At 40.6% G+C, this 19,382-nt stretch overlaps 1 protein-coding gene and 1 pseudogene across 6 annotated transcripts in view; one reads left to right on the top strand and one right to left on the bottom strand.

The window, feature by feature from the left end:
• CHD8 (chromodomain helicase DNA binding protein 8) overlaps positions 1-19,382 on the bottom strand; it is a 69,814-nt gene that overhangs the window by 17,416 nt on the left and 33,016 nt on the right. For all 6 annotated transcript variants that reach the window (XM_023230484.1, XM_023230485.2, XM_023230483.1 and 3 more), the window contains 15 exons: positions 13,906-14,088; positions 13,755-13,823; positions 13,153-13,208; positions 12,536-12,653; positions 11,129-11,212; positions 8,062-8,199; positions 6,911-7,032; positions 6,517-6,760; positions 5,067-5,243; positions 3,982-4,125; positions 3,470-3,725; positions 1,707-1,917; positions 1,277-1,472; positions 602-769; positions 223-402 (listed from right to left, as the gene is read on the bottom strand). In XM_023230484.1, the coding sequence (XP_023086252.1) occupies positions 223-402; positions 602-769; positions 1,277-1,472; positions 1,707-1,917; positions 3,470-3,725; positions 3,982-4,125; positions 5,067-5,243; positions 6,517-6,760; positions 6,911-7,032; positions 8,062-8,199; positions 11,129-11,212; positions 12,536-12,653; positions 13,153-13,208; positions 13,755-13,823; positions 13,906-14,088 (2,346 nt within the window). The remainder of the gene's footprint in view (positions 1-222; positions 403-601; positions 770-1,276; positions 1,473-1,706; positions 1,918-3,469; positions 3,726-3,981; positions 4,126-5,066; positions 5,244-6,516; positions 6,761-6,910; positions 7,033-8,061; positions 8,200-11,128; positions 11,213-12,535; positions 12,654-13,152; positions 13,209-13,754; positions 13,824-13,905; positions 14,089-19,382) is intronic.
• On the top strand, positions 18,305-18,654 carry LOC111554810 (annotated as a pseudogene).

Raw genomic sequence — 19,382 nt, 5'->3', positions numbered from 1 at the left:
CATTCCTGGCTGATTTTTGTATTTTTGGTAGAGACAAGGTTTCACCATGTTGGGCAGGCTGGGTCTCAAACTCCTGACCTCAAGTGATCTGCCCGCCTCAGCCTCCCAAAGTGCTGGGATTATAGGCGTGAGCCACCGTCCCCAGCATAAAAACATAATTAAATCCCAGAGATTCCAGTCTCTATCTCTGCCTTTCTAGCCTCTGGCACAGACAGAACATGCCTTGGCAAAGGTGGAACCTTTTCCTTCAGATTCAATGGTGATGGTTGTAGTTCGTCTTAACAAGATCTGGTCGATATCCTCTTCACAAAACTTGGAGCCTTCATCATCTTCCTCCATGATGGCTGCATATGCTCCTTTTCTTAAAAGATCTTCAATCTCCTTCTTAGAGAACTGTTGGATCTGTAAAAACCAATAGAAAGATGAAAAGACTATCAACAGAATAATATCTAACCATGTCAAAATATTTTATCTATTACATTTTAAGAAATAATAATTGAGAATCCAAATAAGGTAGTCAAATCCCTGTGTAAAAATAGCTTTTGTTTTCCTCTATCACAACGACTCACTACAAACTTATCTATAAACTAAGAAGACTCACTCCAGTAATGTTGCCATCCCGACCACTCATCGATTGAAGCACAGCTTTATCCAATCCCAACTTGAGGCTAGCCTTATCAAACATCTCTCTCTCGTAGGAATTACGAGTGATGAGGCGGTACACCTTCACAGCTTTGCTCTGCCCAATTCGATGACATCGTGCCTGGGCCTGGTTTAAAATAAAAACAAAAGGAAAGAAGAAAGATATCATAAAATTAGCAGGGGAAAGGATACAAAATACCAATTTATGATGCTTTCACCTCTATAGAGCAGCCATGAGATCAACTCAAAACCAAGAGTAAATTTCAAGATGAAATTATCACCCCATCATGTAGACCAGGTGTCAGCACACTAAAGTCTGCGTGGACATCTGTTTTTATAAATAAAGTTCAACACAGGTGGGACCACCCATTCATTTACATATTATCTATGGCTGTTTCTGTGCTACAGGATTTGGAGGTGAGCAGTTTCAACAGAGAATTGATGGCTCACAAAGCCTAAAACATTTACTATCTTGTCCTTTACAGAAAACGTTTGCTGATTCCCTGACCTAACTGCCACCCTTAACTAAGGAAACAATTCCAAACTCTCTGAAAGGCCTTTCTAAAAGATCCCATTCTTGTTGAAAAATCTCCCAAGTTAGGTAGTTACTCCCTAAGACAATGAATTCCTTTACCTGCAGGTCATTTTGTGGATTCCAGTCTGAATCAAAGATGATGCAGGTATCAGCAGCTGTAAGATTAATACCAAGTCCACCAGCCCGGGTACACAGTAAGAAGACAAAGCGGTCTGAGTCAGGTTTGCTGAAGCGGTCAATGGCAGCCTGTCGAAGGTTTCCTCTAACTCGCCCATCAATGCGTTCATATAAGTACCTGTTCACAGAAAAAAAAATATAAGTGGTTAAACAGAAGTGGAGACCAAAACAGCAGGCTAGGATCAATACCAGTACTCCCATATCAAAGCTGGTCAAAAACCCAAGTTGAGAGTGAGAATCTTAAAAACTCCTGTTATTGCAATTCGTCAACTCTAATTAAACTCAGGCCCTCCTACTTTTTGCTGCTTTATGAGGACAGAGTAACCACAGGCTAGGACGACTCTTTTCTTACCTCCTCTGGATTAAATAATCCTCTAGGATGTCTAGGCAGCGTACCATCTGAGAGAAGATCAGAACTTTATGGCCACCAGCTTTAAGTTTTGGAAGTAACTTGTCAATAAGAACCAGTTTGCCAGCTGAACGAACCATGGCCTGCAGATGAAAGTCATGAGGTATAATATGGCAAGCTTCACGGAATTCTGTTAGGATTTTTTCTTCAGCACCTGCCAAAAGAAAAATCAAGTTAAACTGAGATCCAGTGAACCATATTAAGGTTGTAGTCTATCTAATCATGAAAGCAAAGGGAAAAAAATGTAATTTAACTTAAGACCAACATTTCTCACACACAGAATTTCAGCACCAAAAGATCTTAAAATCGGCTGGGTACGGTGGCTCACGCCTGTAATCCCAACACTTTGGGAGGCCGAGGCAAGTGGATGGATCACTCGAGGTCAGGAGTTCGAGACCAGTCTGGTCAACATGGTGAAACCCCGTCTCTAGTAAAAGTACAAAAATTAGCTAGGTGTGGTGGCAGAGGCCTGTAGTTCCAGCTACTCAGGAGACTGAGGCAGGAGAATCGCTTGAATCCGGGAGGTGGTGGTTGCAGTGAGCTTAGATCGCACTACTGCACTCCAGCCTGGGCGACAAAGCAAGACTCTGTCTTTAAAAAAAAAAAAAAATCGGTTGGACTCGGTGGTTCACGCCTGTAATCCCAGCACTTTGGGAGGCCAAGGTAGGTAGATCACCTGAGGTCAGGAGTTCAAGACCAGCCTGCCCCACGTGGCGAAACCCTGTCTCTACTAAATATACAAAAAATTAGCTGGGTGTGGTAGTGGGCGCCTGTAATCCCAGTTACTTGGGAGGCTGAGGCAGGAGAATTGCTTGAACCCGGGAGGCAGAGGTTGCAGTGAGCCGAGATCACACCACTGTACTCCAGCCTGGGTGACAAGAGTGAAACTCCATCTCAAAAAAAAAAAAAAAAAAAAAAATTTAAATCATCCTTCGTTGTGTCATACAAAATATGCCAAGTAAGGCAGGCCTACGATAATTGGGTAAAAAAAGATGTAAATATGTGGACAAGAACTAAAATGGAACACACTATCAGCACCCAAAAAAGAGACAGAAACAGCAAAATGGAGGGTTGATGAGGACATTTATCCAAGGAACACAGTAACTTGAGATTTTGTTTTTTTTGAGACAGGGCTAGCTTCAAACTCATGGGCTCAAGCAATCCTCCTGCCTCAGCCTCCTAAGTAGCTGGGACTATAGGTATATGCCACCATGTGGCTACCCTGAGTTCTTATTCATGAAATTCTAAACAGCAAATACTATTTAATTTTGGAGATTATGCAGGATCAAAGGGGTAGAAAGAACTAGAGGAAAAACATTCCAAGTAAGAACTGTTTTTATTGACTTTATTTGGAGACAGGGTCTCACTCTGTCACCCAGGCTGGAGTGCAGTGGTGCAATCTCAGCTCACTACAACCTCTGCCTTCTGGGTTCAAGCGATCCTCCAAGCTCAGTCTCCTAAGTAGCTGGAACCACAGATGCCTGCCATCACACCTGGCTAATTTTTGTATTTTTTGTAGAGGTGGGGTTTCATCATGTTGCCCAGGCTTAGAATCTCTTTTTTAAAAGGAGAACCATTTCCCATTCCTCAGTCCCCACCCCAAATTAGGTTGGATGAGTCAATGCATCCATTGTCCCCAAGGAGTATCATCTGGAGAGTAAACACAGGTACTCAGAAGTTCAGGTATATACCAAGAATTCCCTCACCATTGATGAGATATGGGTGGTTGCAGCACTTGCGCAACTCCATCATTGTGTTAAGTAGATTAGGCATGTTGGTATGACCTGCCCCTTTGGAAAGGAAGGAGAAATTCTTCTCCAAAATAGCCCGATAGTATTTCTTCTGGATATTAGTCAGCTCTACTTCAATAATAGTTTCCTGTTTGGGTGCCAAGTTTTTTTCAACATCCTCTTTGAGTCTTCTCAGCATCATTGGCTTAAGAATGGCCTGTAGCTTTTGAACCTGTGGTCCATTACAGACAAAAAAAGAAATCAATAATATGAGGGCAAACATTCTCACATTATGTAGAAACATGGAAAAATTACAGTTTTCCATTATCTAAGAAATGTATACTTTGGATGATGCCACAAATGATGTAGGCACAAGGTTATAAGGAGTTCAGAAAGGCCCTTGAGATCCCCATGACAACAGATGTCTGCCTTGTACAAACTTCATCTTTTTTGTCCTGAGTTAGTACCTCATCAGATAGATTTCCTACCTGTTCCTCTGTCTTGAGATCCCCAAAGTCCTTGAGAAACTCTGATTCTGAGGGAAATTGTGACGGTTCCAAGAAATGAAGCAAGCTAAACAGTTCTTCTACAGTGTTTTGCAATGGTGTTCCTGTGAGTAGCACTTTGTGTTCCTAGAAATTGAGGAAACAAAAGAATAAAATTAAAAAACATGATGGACTTCTGGGGTTTCCTGCCAAGTATATAATCTTTAACAGATATAACCTTTAATTTCTTCATCTATAAAATGATGAGAATGGACCAGATCACTGGTCCATTAACTTTTCTTCCATTTCTCCCCTTTCAATAAACACAAAGCATTCAAGAAATCCCGCTGACATTAATGTATTGAGATAACACAATCATAAGCAAATTTAAAAACAGTAATTCAGATCATGTTTATTCCAATTACATATGTCTCTCCATATTCAACTCTCCACAGATATTCTAAAATCTGCTGTCCTCTAGGGAATGTAACTGAGCTGGATTAAATATGGTCATTAATTTGCTGCTCTTCCTATCAAGGTTCAGCCCTAGGCTTGCCTTATTACTTGCAACAACAAGAATGTAGCAGAAGTGACACTGTGTGAGTTTCAGAATACTGCCCTGAGACTACCACACAAAGAAGCTCAATCTGGCCTATGGAGGATGAGAGGCCATATGGAACCCAGTTGCTCCAGATAAGAACCACCATCAACTGCCAGCTGCAGCAATACTGACTCCAGGCAACAGCATCCTAAGAACCAACCAGCTGAACTCAGCCTAAGTGGTTGAGCTAGAAGATCATGAAAAATGTACTTGTTGTAGGACATTAAGTTTTGGAGTATTTTGTTATGCAGTAATAGGTAACCAATATAGTTTCCTACCTCTCCTTCTGGTTATCACTAAACTTCCCAATTCTAAAATTTATGACTTTTACATGACTTTCAGGTTACCATTCCCATAGGTCATCCCCACTGTTCAATACCAAGATTCAGACTTTTCTTCTCCTCTGCTAAACTAGGGTTATTTTAATACCACAAGGAATTAAGGTGAATTCCAGTTGTTTCTGCCCACAAGTCAGTGTGGAACTCACCAGGTCCATGTGCTTGAGACTATCAAGCAGCTTGCAATTACGGTTTTTCAGTCGATGGGCTTCATCAATGATAACACAACGCCATTCAATTTCACGAAGCTCAGGACAATCTGACAAGATCATCTCAAAAGTGGTGATCAGAGCGTCAAACTTGTATGCACCTGGGATGAGGCGTCCCTAAGCACGAAGGCAGTAAAGTCAGAAAAAACCTAAAATGTACCTAAATGAGGAGCTCTTCTGAATTACTTGTCTATATTAAGGCATGTTTAATAGGAAATACAAACTGCACCACCACCCACCTCCACCGCTGTTTATCTTCCTGAAAAATAGTGCCATATCACTGAATGTAAGATACATTGCTTCCTCAACATATTCAGCTTCTTGGGAAAATGACAGACTCATTGAATGAGAGGCTAGACATTTTTTACTCTGCTGTATGCCTAGCTCATGTATCTCTGCCCTAGATCTTTTGTTGATTAACAATGAAATCCACAACTGCTGGACAATGCTGAAACATACAAGATAATAAAAATGAAAATAGCTAATACAGAACATAATATTGGCTGATGTCTAAAAATTGACAAAAGAACGAAATCATTTTAACAAAATTAAAAGCTGCAAAATATGACCAGAAGATTTGACTTGGTAGAAATAAAAAAAAGAAAACTAATAGTAGAAAAACAATAAAATTCATGTTAATACACGATAGGTAATTCCAATTTTGTTTTCAAATTTACACGGAAAAAGGAACTGATCTTTTTCTTTTTTTGAGACACAGTCTCACTCTGTCGCCCAGGATGGAGTGCAGCGACACGATCTCGGCTCACTGCAGCCTTCACCTACTGGGTTCAAGCAATTCTCCTGCCTCACCCTCCTGAGTAGCTGGGATTACAGGTGCCCACCACCACAACTGGCTAATTTTTATCTCTTTAGTAGAGATAGGTTTCACCATGTTGGCCAGGCTAGTCTCGAATTCCTGACCTTAGGTAATAAGCCCACCTCGGCCTTCCAAAGTGCTAGGATTACAGGCATGAGCCACCACGCCAGACCATTTAGAAAAAGAAACTGATTTTGATGAAAATTTCAGGAGACTAAAAAGGGGAAGAGAAATAAGCTCACCACCACACGGATTAAGTGGCTAAAGGAATTTAATTTCTGTAAAATACTGTGATTAAAATTCACTGATGCTGACAAAATTCTACTTAAAATGTGTGTGTTCACAAATAAAATCAGAATTTCTACTGGATCAAATGTCTACTAGGTAAAAAAATAGCAAAGTCAAAAAAATGCCCTGCACACTGCTATACAAAAATGCCTTAAACCATAGACATTTTTGCACAGGCATATATAAGACTTTCGATAAGTCTTCTATTCATATATAGCCCCTAAAATACCAGGTACCTTGGCTAACTTTCTCTAAGCTATAGTATTCCCAAGATATACAACTTACCCGTGAATCTTTGCAGTACATTTCATACTGTTGGATCATCTGCCTGCTAGCCAGACTGCCATGGTACACAATAGTGTTCATTTCTGTCCACGTATTAAATTCTCGCTCCCAGTTAGTAATTGTGGACAGTGGGGCAATGACCAAGAAGGGACCATGGATGCCCACATTATATACTTCCTGCAAGAAGGCAATGGACTGAATAGTTTTGCCCAATCCCATCTCATCAGCCAGGATGCAGTTCTGCCTGCAGATTCACCATGGGGGAAAAAAAAAATGTTAAAAGATACTATCTTTAAAAAAATAGAGTATGTAGGAAGAAATTGTTTCAATAGAAAACAAATAAAAACAATCCCAGAACTAAGCTTACATCTTATGGGCCCATTCTTTCCTTTACCTGTTATACCAATTAAAGAGCAGCCAATTGACCCCTTCCAACTGATATTCCCGTAGCTGGTTTCTGTTTTTATATTCATGTGACAGCTCCAATTTCTTCCAGGCACTTGCCTGCGGACGATTCTAAAAAAACAAGATGTTTGAATAAATGGAGTGGAGACACTAACGAAAGGTAAGACTTAACTAGGTAAGTTCTAATGGTTAAAGTCAATTCAAAACAACATTGGATTAAAACATGTCAAATATATTTAAATTCATGAGTTCATAACGTTACTTTATGGGTCCATAATGATCACAAATGGCTGACAACATCACAAAACACAACCTGATGGAAGTACACACCACCATCTATGAAGCAGTTACTGGCTTCCCTCTCACATCTGATCAAGCCTGTAGAACAGTGATGTCTAACAGAGCTTTCTACAATGTTAGAAAACAAACAAACAAACAAAACACATGGCTAGTGACTACTGTATTAGACAGCACAGCTCTAAAATGTTTTATTGGACAGTGTTGATCTAAACCTAAGCATTCATGTGAAATATCAGTGACAGCGAACATGTAAAGAAGTACCAAGAGTAATGTAATTAGCAAACTTCAGCCTATGGAAAATCCTACAAAACAAATCACCTGATTTCTTCATGAGAAAATTATAATGGAGGGAGAGGAGGAGATCAAGGGGGAGCTTACAAGAAACTTGAGACATATTAACTGATAGCAATATATGGACCTTACTGAGAATCAAATTTAAATGATTTAACAAAAATTAGAAGGCAATCAGGGAAATGTATGCAATGACTGGTACTAGTGACTTGACGATATTAAAGAATGATTAAATTTTTTTAGGTGCAATAACGGTATTATTTCTTTTAGTAAAAACACTGTAATATTTACAGATGAAATAAATGAATCTGGGATTTGATTTAAAATAACCTGGGAAACGGGAATTAATGGGTAGGAAAATATATGACACAAGACTAGATGTGTACTGATAATTGTTAAGTGGATGATGGGTACATTATACCATTTCTTCAATTTTTATATGTTTGAAATTTCCATAATAAAAAGCTAAAACAACAAAAAATTCCATAGGGGAAAAAAATTAAACCATTTCCTATGTAGGTCTTTATACTCCAGTGCAAATATACTTACCACCCTTTTGAGTTCTGGATGTCTTGACTGAATCCGTTTAAATTCTCGAATCTTGCCCTCATCAACATCTTCTTTTAGCTCCCATGTGCTATCCTCATAGGGCAGAGAGCACCATTTCACCAGGTAGTAAATAACAGGCTAGGAGAGAAGAAACCAAAGCCTTAAGAAACTGATTCTGTGTTCTCTGCACTGGTTCACAAATAAAAATTTGATTGTAAAATCAGATCACGAAGTATCAGTACCTAAAAGCTGTTGAAAAAGTCAGGCCAAACACACCGACCAAAGGTTCACCTTCTGATACACTATATGGCTTTGATCATTCTTCAAAGCAATTTATCTGAATCTGTTCTAAAAGGAAATTTCTACCCACTAGTTTCTAGAACACTAAGCACTAAAACATTATCCTCATCAACTAAACAGACTAAAAAAAAAAAAGGCTAATCTTTTCCTATACCATGTTGAAATTAAAAGACATGTTTCTGTGCCATACTATTCTCCTGGAGCCAAATTTGACACAGTGGCAGCTAGGCTACCTTTAGGATGAGGACTATCAGCATATACTGGCTTCTGGGCCCCTAGAGCTCAGTGCAGATGCACCTCAAGAGCACTTATATGGTGGTAACGAAATGTCCTTGTGAGCCCCAGGAAGCTAGGAGCTAACAAGAGTTTATCACCAAAAAGAGGTAATAAAAGTAAAGAAGAAGAGAAAATGCTAAAAAGTTCAACTACAGTAAGTACTAGTTTATGTAGGTATTCCACTGAAAGTGAAGGAGCAGTGACTAATGGTAAATGGCTCCTATTTTCACTATTCAAGATGATCACTGCACTTACTGCATCTCCATTTTTGGCTTATAAAGTATAAAGCAAGGATTAGACTGGGCCTAGTGTAATCAAGAATCTCTAATTATCAATTCATAGAAAACTTAAAATAGCCAAGAAAATATATGAAAGTGCCTCAACATAGTCACAGATCTTGAATCTCTGGAATTGATCCAGCTGCTTGCTCTTTTACCTTTTTCTTTAACATAGTAACTCAAGTCACTCTCTATATAAAGCCATTTGTCCAGGTCACACATTTCCAGCATAATATCTATTGTAATGTTTATTTCCACTATTAGGTAATATAAAAAGGATGACAAACTTATTTTGCAGAGGTGGGGAAAATGGGTATATAGAATAGTATTAGCCAAAACTGGGAGCATAAATTAGAGTATTAGAGTATGAAAACATTATCATCTGTTATGTCATTTGCAAGACATTCCAAAGGGGCCTAACTAAAGGCCAATTGCTTTTAGAAGGGTAGGTATGATAAAAAGCATAAGACTGTCAAGGCTGGAAAGGCTGAGATCCTGAAAAATGATGAGAATTTAAAAATAGCTAACAACCTGCCCTAAAATCCAGCCCATTCTCCACTCAACTCACACAAACACACACACAATACTACCACTCCAACTTCAAAAGCAGAATATGTTATGTGAAGCATGCTTGTTAGGATTTAAAGACAATGAATTATACTGGGTCCTGGATATCTAAGATTCTGACTACCTGAGTGAACCTGAAGACTTATAAAGTAGAATAAACTTTGGAATTTAACTCAGAGGTCCTATTAGAATGATGTATGGGAGGATCAAGTCACTTGAAAAAGTCATGAAAAAGCCCAGTTTACCCACTCAACACTAACATCTTAAAAAGGTTCTGCTGTTCTCTACTGGGTCACTGTAAAGTGTCAGATGTGATAAAAAAATTTCTTTATGACCCTGTGCTAAAGCTAAACCAAAAAGTCCTACTAGAAGTAAAAATAAAGTGACAAATTCTAAGAAAATGATGGTTTATAGCCTAAAAAAATTTAGAAGTAAAAATTTAAAAGAAGAATTCACTGGTGGCTAAGACCTAGATGACCATTTAAAAATGAAAAAGGTGCCAGGTGTGGTAGCTCACGCCCGTAACCCCAGCACTTTGGGAGGCCAACGCAGGGAAGATCACCTGAGGTCAGGAGTTCAAGACCAGCCTGGCCAACATGGTGAAACCCCGTCTGTACTAAAAATATAAAAACTAGCTGGGCATGATGACACACACTTGTAGTCCCAGCTACTCAGGAGGCTGAGGCGCGAGAATTGCTTGAATCGGGGAGGCGGAGGTTGCAATTGATGAGCCAAGATCACACCATTGCAACCCAACCTGGGTGACAGAGTGAAGACAGTCTCAAAAGAAAAAAAAAAAAAAAAAAAAAGAAAAAGAAAAAAGAAAAAAATTAACTAATTACAATACAGATTCAAATGTAGATCTGGTTTTTTTTTGTTTGTTGTTGTTTTTTAATTGAGATGGAGTCTCACTCTTGCCCAGGCTGGAGTGCAGTGGCATGATCTCAGCTCACCACAACTTCTGCCTCCCGGGTTCAAGAGATTCTCCTGCCTCAGCCTCCTGAGTAGCTGGGATTACAGGCGTGCACCACCACACCCGGCTAATTTTTGTATTTTTAGTAGAGACGGGGTTTCACTATGTTGGCCAAGCTGGTCTCGAACTGCCGACCTCATGATCTGCCCACCTTGGCCTTCCAAAGTGCTGGGATTACAAGTGTGGGCCACTGCACCTGGCCAACAGATCTGTTTTAATGACAAATGAAGAGACATTTAACTAATGGTGAGTTCAGGAAGTAGCCCATTCTCAAGAACATGATTTGTAGAAAGCTAGGAGTGAGCCTGTACAAGTATCTTTATATTAATAAATTTAGGAATTTGTGAAGTATCCCCTTCCCCTGCCCCACACCCCACCTCCAACTAACTGTATGTCAAGAGTCTCCCATTTAAAATACGAGGAAAAATGAGACCAAGATGAATGACTTTTCTGTACTTAGCTTCTACGTTTGACTTTACAGAAATCTTTCCTTTTAGCATCTCTCCCTACTCCCTTACCTCCCATTATCTTTCAAAGGATTCCACAGAAAAATTTAGAAATACCTTTTCAGTCCAAGGGATTTTGCAGCCACACCTGAAAAAGAAAGGACTGACAAACCCACTAGCAGAAATATAAGAGGATGGTCACGTTACTCCATGCCTCAACAACTCACCTCCCCATTGTCCTTGTCAATACTGTGAGACTCATCCAATATCCTATCCACCTCTACGTAATCTGGATTAAAGGGCTCTTCATCCTAGATGAGTTATGAAACCAAACAATAAGACCAAAAGATCACTGTCCAGCAAACCCACTCTTCTACCTCACCTTTAGCAGAGAATCCTACTTCAAAATTTTTAAAGAAATTAGAAGCTATCTGATGGGCGTTCCCCTTTCTCATAACATCAAATCCTATGAATTTACCAGAGTCTACACCCAACTTCTCACCTGTTACCAGTGAGTGTCTCTTTCTAACAGAGGTCATTCTCTCCATATATGCTCTGGTGTCCATTGCTTCTTGTATTCTTAGGAATCCCTCTGAGTCATTGCCATAAATACACGTATATGTTCCACATTTCAAATTTTAAAATAAGACCTCCTTTGATTCTACATCTCCTGCAATGATTTTTCTACTCTGCTTTATACCTAAACTTTTTTTTTTTTTTTTTTTTTTTTTTTTTTTTGAGGTAAAGCCTTATTCTGTCGCCCAGGCTGGAGTGCAGTAGTGCAATCTTGGCTCACTGCAACCTCCACCTCCTAGGTTCAAGTGATTCTCCTGCTTCAGCCTCCCAAGTAGCTGGGATTACAGGCGCCTGCCACTACGCCGAGCTAATTTTTGTATTTTTAGTAGAGATGGGGTTTCACTGTGTTGGCCATGCTAGTCTCAAACTCTTGACCTCAAGTGATCTGCCTGCCTTGGCCTCCTGAAGTGCTGGGATTACGGGCGTGAGGCACTGCACCCAGCGCCATACCTAAACTTTTTCAAGGGTTTAAACACATGCTATTTCCATTCCTTCATCTCTTTCACTTGTTCATCCATTCCGCTTTTTCTTCTACTTGCAACATACAACCAAAACTACTCTTATCAAGGATGAACACTGCAAATACAACAGACATATTTCTTCACTCATCTTGCTCCAGTGTTTATCAGTAAATTTGGATATCGGAAATTAGAGCTCCTTTATCCCTATTTCTAATCACACTGGATTAGAAATTTGAGAAAATAAGTGTTCTCTCTTAATAACAGGTCTACAGAAACCATCAATAGCTAAAGATAGACATTAGAGGAAGAATGCCTCAAGTGGACCAGCAGTCAGTGTATCATCAGTTTTGAAAATACTTCATGTGCATTGAGGAAGTCAATTTCAAAATACCCTATAACTAATAAATGAACCATATTTAAACCTAAGAAAACAATGCAACGGCAGTTAAGTAAGGAAAGTCAAATGACCAAAATTAAAAGTTTACACCCATATATACAAACCAATTACAAGTATTTTGAAGAATCAGCTAAGGCTGACAACCCCAGTAATTTGTGCTTCTATGAAAGAAATGACAGGCAATACCTCTTCCTAATTACCTCATGGAAGAAGTGTCTCATCTGAGCCATTTTGGTTTTGAAGCGTTTTAATTTTTGATGGATCCTCTTATCCTTCTCTAGTTGGGAGATAGTAGCCCATTCACAATGCAGATAGGAGCTAAGGGGGATGGAAAAATCCAGTCATGGTGCAAGTAAAAGAAGGTGGCAGGCTAATTTTGGGATTAGTCGGAAGCAGACATAACAAATATAGGCTTAAATTGGGAAAGAGTCTCTTAGGTCAGTGCTTCTGAAACTCTAATTTGTATACAAACCACAGTGCTTGAAAGCCCACATTTCTAAAAAGCTCCCAAGTAATGCTAATTCTGCTGATCCACAGAAGACCATATTTTGAGTAGCAAGATCTTAGTGCTAAACTAAGGTAAAGAGAATCACAAGACATTTTGTCAGGAACCACCCTCACTCCACTTACCTACAAGGAAATAATAAGAGTCATGTCAATTTCTGAATTTCTCTCTGAATAGCCATTTTTCCCCATTAAAAATAGCAATCTGGGCTACAAGACTATAAAAAAGGGACACATTCCCACCCAGGATACCCAGAACTTTTTACCACCCTGTGGAATTTGGGGTGACAAGCTTTTTGCACAGATAACGTACTAGTTCTTGTACTTGACAAAGAATTCTTCTGCTTCAGTATATTGTCCAGAAGGAAGCTAAGAAAAAAGAAATAAATTAGTTACTAGTCCCTTATTGGTAAAATAATGAACTTTTTAATTTTAACCACACCTTGCAGAACTTCACACCAATAATCCCTGAATATATTAATAACTCAGAGATTAAGGAACCAGTCTGGTACTTCAATTAATAGAGGCCTGATAGCTGGAAAAAGTAAGCCTTTACCCACTCTAAACAGATAAATAAAAGAAGTACCAGTAAAGCAGTTCCTGTTTTCTAGCTAACTTTCCTCCATGATCTCTCACAACTAGACCCTAGCAATATATCTGACATCCAAAGGTGCTCATTAAATAAAGCCTGTGAACATAGCATTACGGGTTAATATTAACATAGAGAAGGGCCAGGCGCAGTGGTGCACAATGGTAGTCCCAGATACTCAGGAGGCTGAGGCAGAAAAATAGCTAAAGCCCAGATGTTCACAGTACGCTACGATCATATCTATGAATAGCCACTGCACTTTAGCCTGGGTAACATAGTGAGAATCTGTCTATTAAAAAAAAAAAAAAAAATTAAAAAGCCTTCACCTCCTTCTTCACAATCCGCATAGAAAGCACTTTGTCTACAATGGCTGCATCTTCTTCACTGGGATTCTCCTGCAGCAAAAGATGCAGTCAGTCAACAGATGATTGTGATCAGCAAGGCAATCCTCTGAAATTACTTGAGTTTACAGCTTACCACAAAGAACTGCATGGAAGGCAAAGTCTCGCCATCTGGTTCTTGCACTGGTTCAGGGAGGATAGGCTCAGGTTTTATGGGACCAGTTACATCGACCTCTTCTTCTTCTTCATCATCTGTGATCTTTATATCCAGGTCCTCTGTATATTTTTTTCGCTTAACTTGGCGGTTTGAGCGTCTCTTCTGTAGAGCACAAAGTAGTTAGAGTGACTGGTTAGGTCTCTCACAGAGAAGTCTTTTAAAATTATTTGCTGGTGGTCATATACTTAGATTTTACTCCAAAATTTTCATGAAAAATCAAACCAAAAGATGATAAGGAGATTATTTGTCAAACAATGTGATTTAGTCTATGTATTGATCATATATTAATTTGCTTAACTGCATTATGAAAGGCCAAGAATCCACTGAGAAAAACCTGTCCACTAGTGGCAAGAAGCTCTGGGAAATTAAAACCGGATACTCAGGCTGCAGGGTGCAATACAACTCACACTAGAAGCAATCCAGAAGTGCAAAGGTGCAAGAATATTTTCTTTCCATTTTTTGCTTTTTTGTCTTAGTTCTAAAGGCTTTTTTGTTTTAATAAACAGAATCCACTGTATGTACTGTTCTGCCACTTACTTTTTGACTTAATGATATTTCCTGGAAATGTTTTCCATATACATTTTAGATTTACCTTATTCTTTCAAGTGGCTGAATTAAACATTTTCTAATTAAGTAATTTAAGTAACACTTCCAGCTCATGATAAAAAACTGGGAAGGAGGCCTGGTGTGGTGGCTCATGCCTGTAAAACCAGCACTCTGGGAGGCCGAGGCAGGCGGATCACCTGAGGTTGGGAGTTTGAGACTGGCCTGACCAACACTGAGAAACCCCATTTCTAATAAAAATACAAAATTAGCCGGGTGTGGTGGCACATGCCTGTAATCCCAGCTACTCGGTAGACTGAGGCAGGAGACTCGCTTGAACCCAGGAGGTGGAGGTTGTGGTGAGCCAAGATTGCACCACTGCACTCCAGCCTGGGTGACAGACCAAGACTCTGTCTCAAAAAAAAAAAAAAAAAAAAGGGAAAAAAGAAGAGATAAAATTATTTTTCAATTATGATTCTCTCTCTGGAAAACCTCAAAGAATCAAATAAAAGAACTACTGAAACTAGTAAACTTGATTTGTATAAAACTAATTTTTAAAAATTATTTCTATGTATAGATATAACCAACCAGAAAATATAATAAAAGATCCCATTTATGAAAACACAAAGATTAATTATCTACAAAACTAAATTGGCTGGGAGTGGTGGCTCACCCCTGTAATCCTAGCCCTTTGGGAGGCCGAGGCAGGTGAATCACCTGAGGTCAGGAGTTTCAGACGAGCCTGGCCAACATGGTGAAACCCCGTCTCTGTTAAAAATACAAAAATCAACGGGCATGGTGGCAGATGCCTGTAGTCCCAGCTACTCAGGAGGCTGAGGCAGGAGAACTGCTTGAACCCAGGGGGTGGAGGTTGCAGTGAGCAAATCTGATTAGTATAAAATTAATTTTACACCAATACAAATATAATTTTATATTTAAAAATTTTATATTTTTGTTTCACCCAAGAGACTGGCAAAAATCAGCAAGTTTGATCAAAATATTTTTAAATAAGAATTCATACACTTTTGGTAAGAGTACACATAGGCACGACTTTCATGGAGAAAAATTTGGCAACACCCTTTGACCTATCAATTCCACCTCAAAGATACTATCCTCTAAATTTGCATATATGCACAAATCTCTAGAGCATTACTTGTGGGAGTAGGAGACCAGAAAAAACCTGAAGGCCCATCAACAGGGGACTGGTTCAATAAATTATGCTGTAGCCTTAAAACTGAATCATACTATAGAACTATTAAAAAAGAGTGCAGGCTGGATGCAGTGGCTCACACCTGTAATCCTAGCACTCTGGGAGACTGAGGTGGGAGGATCACTCAAGCCCAGGAGTTCAAGACCAGCCTGGGCAACATAGTGAGACCCTGTCTCTATTTTATAAAAAATATAAAAATAGCTAGATGCAGTGGCTCACGCTTGTAATCCCAGCACTTTGGGAGGCCAAGGCTGGCAGATCACAAGGTCAGAAGATCAAGACCATCCTGGCTAACACAGTGAAACCCCGTCTCTACTAAAAATACAAAAAATTGGCCGGGCGCAGTGGCTCAAGCCTGTAATCCCAGCACTTTGGGGGGCCGAGACGGGCGGATCACTAGGTCAGGAGATCGAGACCATCCTGGCTAACACGGTGAAACCTCGTCTCTACTAAACAATACAAAAAACTAGCCGGGCGAGGTGGTGGGCGCCTGTAGTCCCAGCTATTCGGGAGGCTAAGGCAGGAGAATGACGTGAACCTGGGAGGCGGAGCTTGCAGTGAGCTGAGATCCGGCCACTGCACTCCAGCCTGGGCGACAGAGCCAGACTCCGTCTAAAAAAAAAAAAAAAAAATACAAAAAATTAGTCAGGTGTGGTGGTGGGCGCCTATAGTCCCAGGGACTCGGGAGGCTGAAGCAGGAGAATGGCGTGAAGCCAGGAGGCGGAGCTTGCAGTGAGCCGAGATTGCGCCACTGCACTCCAGCCGAGGCAACAGAGCGAGACTCCGTCTCAAAAAAAAAAAAAAAAGGTGTATATATACATATATATACACACACACATACACACACGCACATATGTACGTATATATATAAATAAAAAAGAATGGGGTAGATTGATAATACCAAATGTTGAAGATGTGTATCAACTGGAACTCTACTGGTGAAGTATAAAATGACATAATCACTTTGGAAAACTTAGAGTCCTACAAAGTCATGTTTGTATATTCATAAAGTCAAATATTACTGAAGAAAAAAATAAACTACTCATTTATTTAGCATGGATGAATTATTGAAAACATTATGCCTTTCTCACTGATGTGTGGGCATAAGAAAAAGAACAGCAAAAAACTATGCTGAAAGAAGTGAGACCCAAAAGTACATACTGCATGATACTACTTAAAGTTCAAGGCCAGGCATGGTGGATCACACCTGTAATCCCAGCACTTTGGAAGGCTAAGGTGGGCAGATCATTTGAGGTCAGGAGTTCGAGACCAGCCTGCCCAACATGGTGAAACATTGTCTCTACTAAAAATACAAAAAAATGAGCTGGACATGGAGGCACACACCTGTAATCTCAGCTACTTGGGAGGCTGAGGCACAAGGATCACCTGAGTGCAGGAGGTGGAGGCTGCAGTGAGCTGAGATCACACCACTGCACTTCAGCCTGGGTGAGAGTGAGACCCTGTCTCAAAAAATAAATAAAATAGCTGGGCACGGTGGCTCACACCTGTAATCCTAGCACTTTGGGAGGCCAAGGCGGGCGGATTACGAGGTCAGGAGATCAAGACCATCCTGGGTAACATGGTGAAACCCTGTCTCAACTAAAAATTTTTAAAAATGAGCTGAGCATGGTGGCGCGTGCCTGTAGTTACAGCTACTCGGGAGGCTGAGGCAGGAGAATGGCGTGAACCCGGGAGGTGGAGCTTGCAGTGAGCCAAGATGGCGCCACTGCACTCCAGTCCAGCCTGGGCAACAGAGGGAGACTCTGTCTCAAAAAATAAATAAATAAATAAATAAATAAAGTTAAAAAATATAGACTAAGTTAATCTACGGTAAGAGAGAGCAGAAGAGCAGTTAGTTGCCTATGCCCTGGAGTGAGGAACTGAACTGACTACAAGGGAGTACAGGGGAACTTACTGCAGTGATGATGTAAACATTTTCTTCACTTGGTGAAGTGACTTGGATAAATTTGTCAAAACTATACAAATAAAATTTGTGCATATTTTATGATATGTATATTCTACTTCATTTAAGAAAGTCTGGGAGGATATATAAACTAAATTATTTCTAAGAGTATTTCTAGAAGATATTTTCTACTTTTTACTTTATATATTTCTGGATGACCGGATTTTTATCACATCCATCATATAGTATTCTTAAAATGACCTTTTTTAAACAAAAATTTAGGAAATACTTTAAACAAGTTCTTAGATTTGCTTTAAAATAATCCAGGGTGGGCCAGGAGTGGTGGCTCATGTCTGTAATCCTAGCACTTTGGGAGGCCGAGGCGGGTGGATTGCCTGAGCTCAGGAGTTCGAGACCACCCTGAGCAACATGGTGAAACCCTGTCTCTACTAAAAATATAAAAAATTACCTGGGCGTGGCAGCATGTGCCTGTAGTCTCAGCTACTCCAGAGGCTGAGGCAGGAGAATTGCTTGAACCCGGGAGGCAGCGGTTGCAGTGAGCCAATATCGTGCCACTGCACTCCAGCCTGGGCGAGAGAGAGACTCTGTCTCCAAAAAATAAAAATAAAGAAAAAAATCCTGGGTGCTGTGCACTGGAGATCATGTCCGGAGACGGCAGCTGCAGCCAGACCCAGAGCCGGGCCATCCCTGCCACTCGCTGGGTAGTGCTGGGCAAAGGCATGCAGCTACAGCACAAACCCCCAGCGGCACACTCTTCAGCACCACCCCGGGAGGTACCAGGATCATCTACAACTAGAAATTCCTGGAGCGCCGGAACTCACCCATGACCAAAATACCCCCGAGGGATCTGTCCACCATTCCTGGGGTCACCAGCCCTGCCAGTGATGAGCTCCCAAAGGAAGCCAGCCAGAACCACCTGTGCAATAGCCCAGAAGATAAGTGGGTTAAGTGGGCGGGCCATGAAGAATCGCTATTTGAGATGGACATTTAAAGGACCAGCCATCAGATCGTGCATTGCCTATGGGCCCCTCCGGGCCTTCCTGGGTGGGATCACACCACCCAGGCCTTATGAAAGTTATCACACTGGGCAAGCGTGGGACATGGGGTCAGCCACCCCAGCTTTCTCTCCCTCTCTCAGGGCACCTGCCCCCTCCTCTTTGTGAAAACTAGCAGATTATCTCCTAGTGACCTAGTGCCTCTGCTGATGCAGGAGCTGCTGCCCCAAGGGGAGTGACCCCAGATAGTACACCCTGCAGCAGAGTGCCAGGAGTGCCAGGAAGTGGACAAGAACGAGCCCTTCCTTCCAAATAATCCAATGATCGGCTCCTCTAGCCCTGAGCCCTGAGCTCTGGGGATGCAGCCACCCCTTCTTTAGGTTGATGTTTCTGGGAAAGCTCCCTTCCCCCTCCTCCCACAAGAGAGGAAATAAAAGCCACTTTCGTTCGCCATAGGGCCAAAAGTTGGGCCCTGTCTGAAAAAATAAAATAATCTAAAAGGCGGGCAGGACTAGAGTGGAAGTAAGGACAGTGGGAAGTGAGTCATCTGTTGATAAATAATAAAGTGGGAGAATAGGAACATGAGACTTCATTAAAAATCTCCTTTTGTGTGTGTCTGAAAATTTTCCTAAAAGACAGTAGAGGAGGAGAATGGGTAGGTCTGTCTTTTCCACTAAAGAACAACCTCCAAGACATATCATTAGGGAAAATACACAGTAGAGAA

The sequence above is a fragment of the Piliocolobus tephrosceles genome, chromosome 6, assembly GCF_002776525.5.
Source record: "Piliocolobus tephrosceles isolate RC106 chromosome 6, ASM277652v3, whole genome shotgun sequence".
Lineage (NCBI taxonomy): Eukaryota > Metazoa > Chordata > Mammalia > Primates > Cercopithecidae > Piliocolobus > Piliocolobus tephrosceles.
The sequence above is the reverse complement of the archived record's forward strand: the minus strand, read 5'-3'. Positions and strand labels throughout refer to the sequence as shown.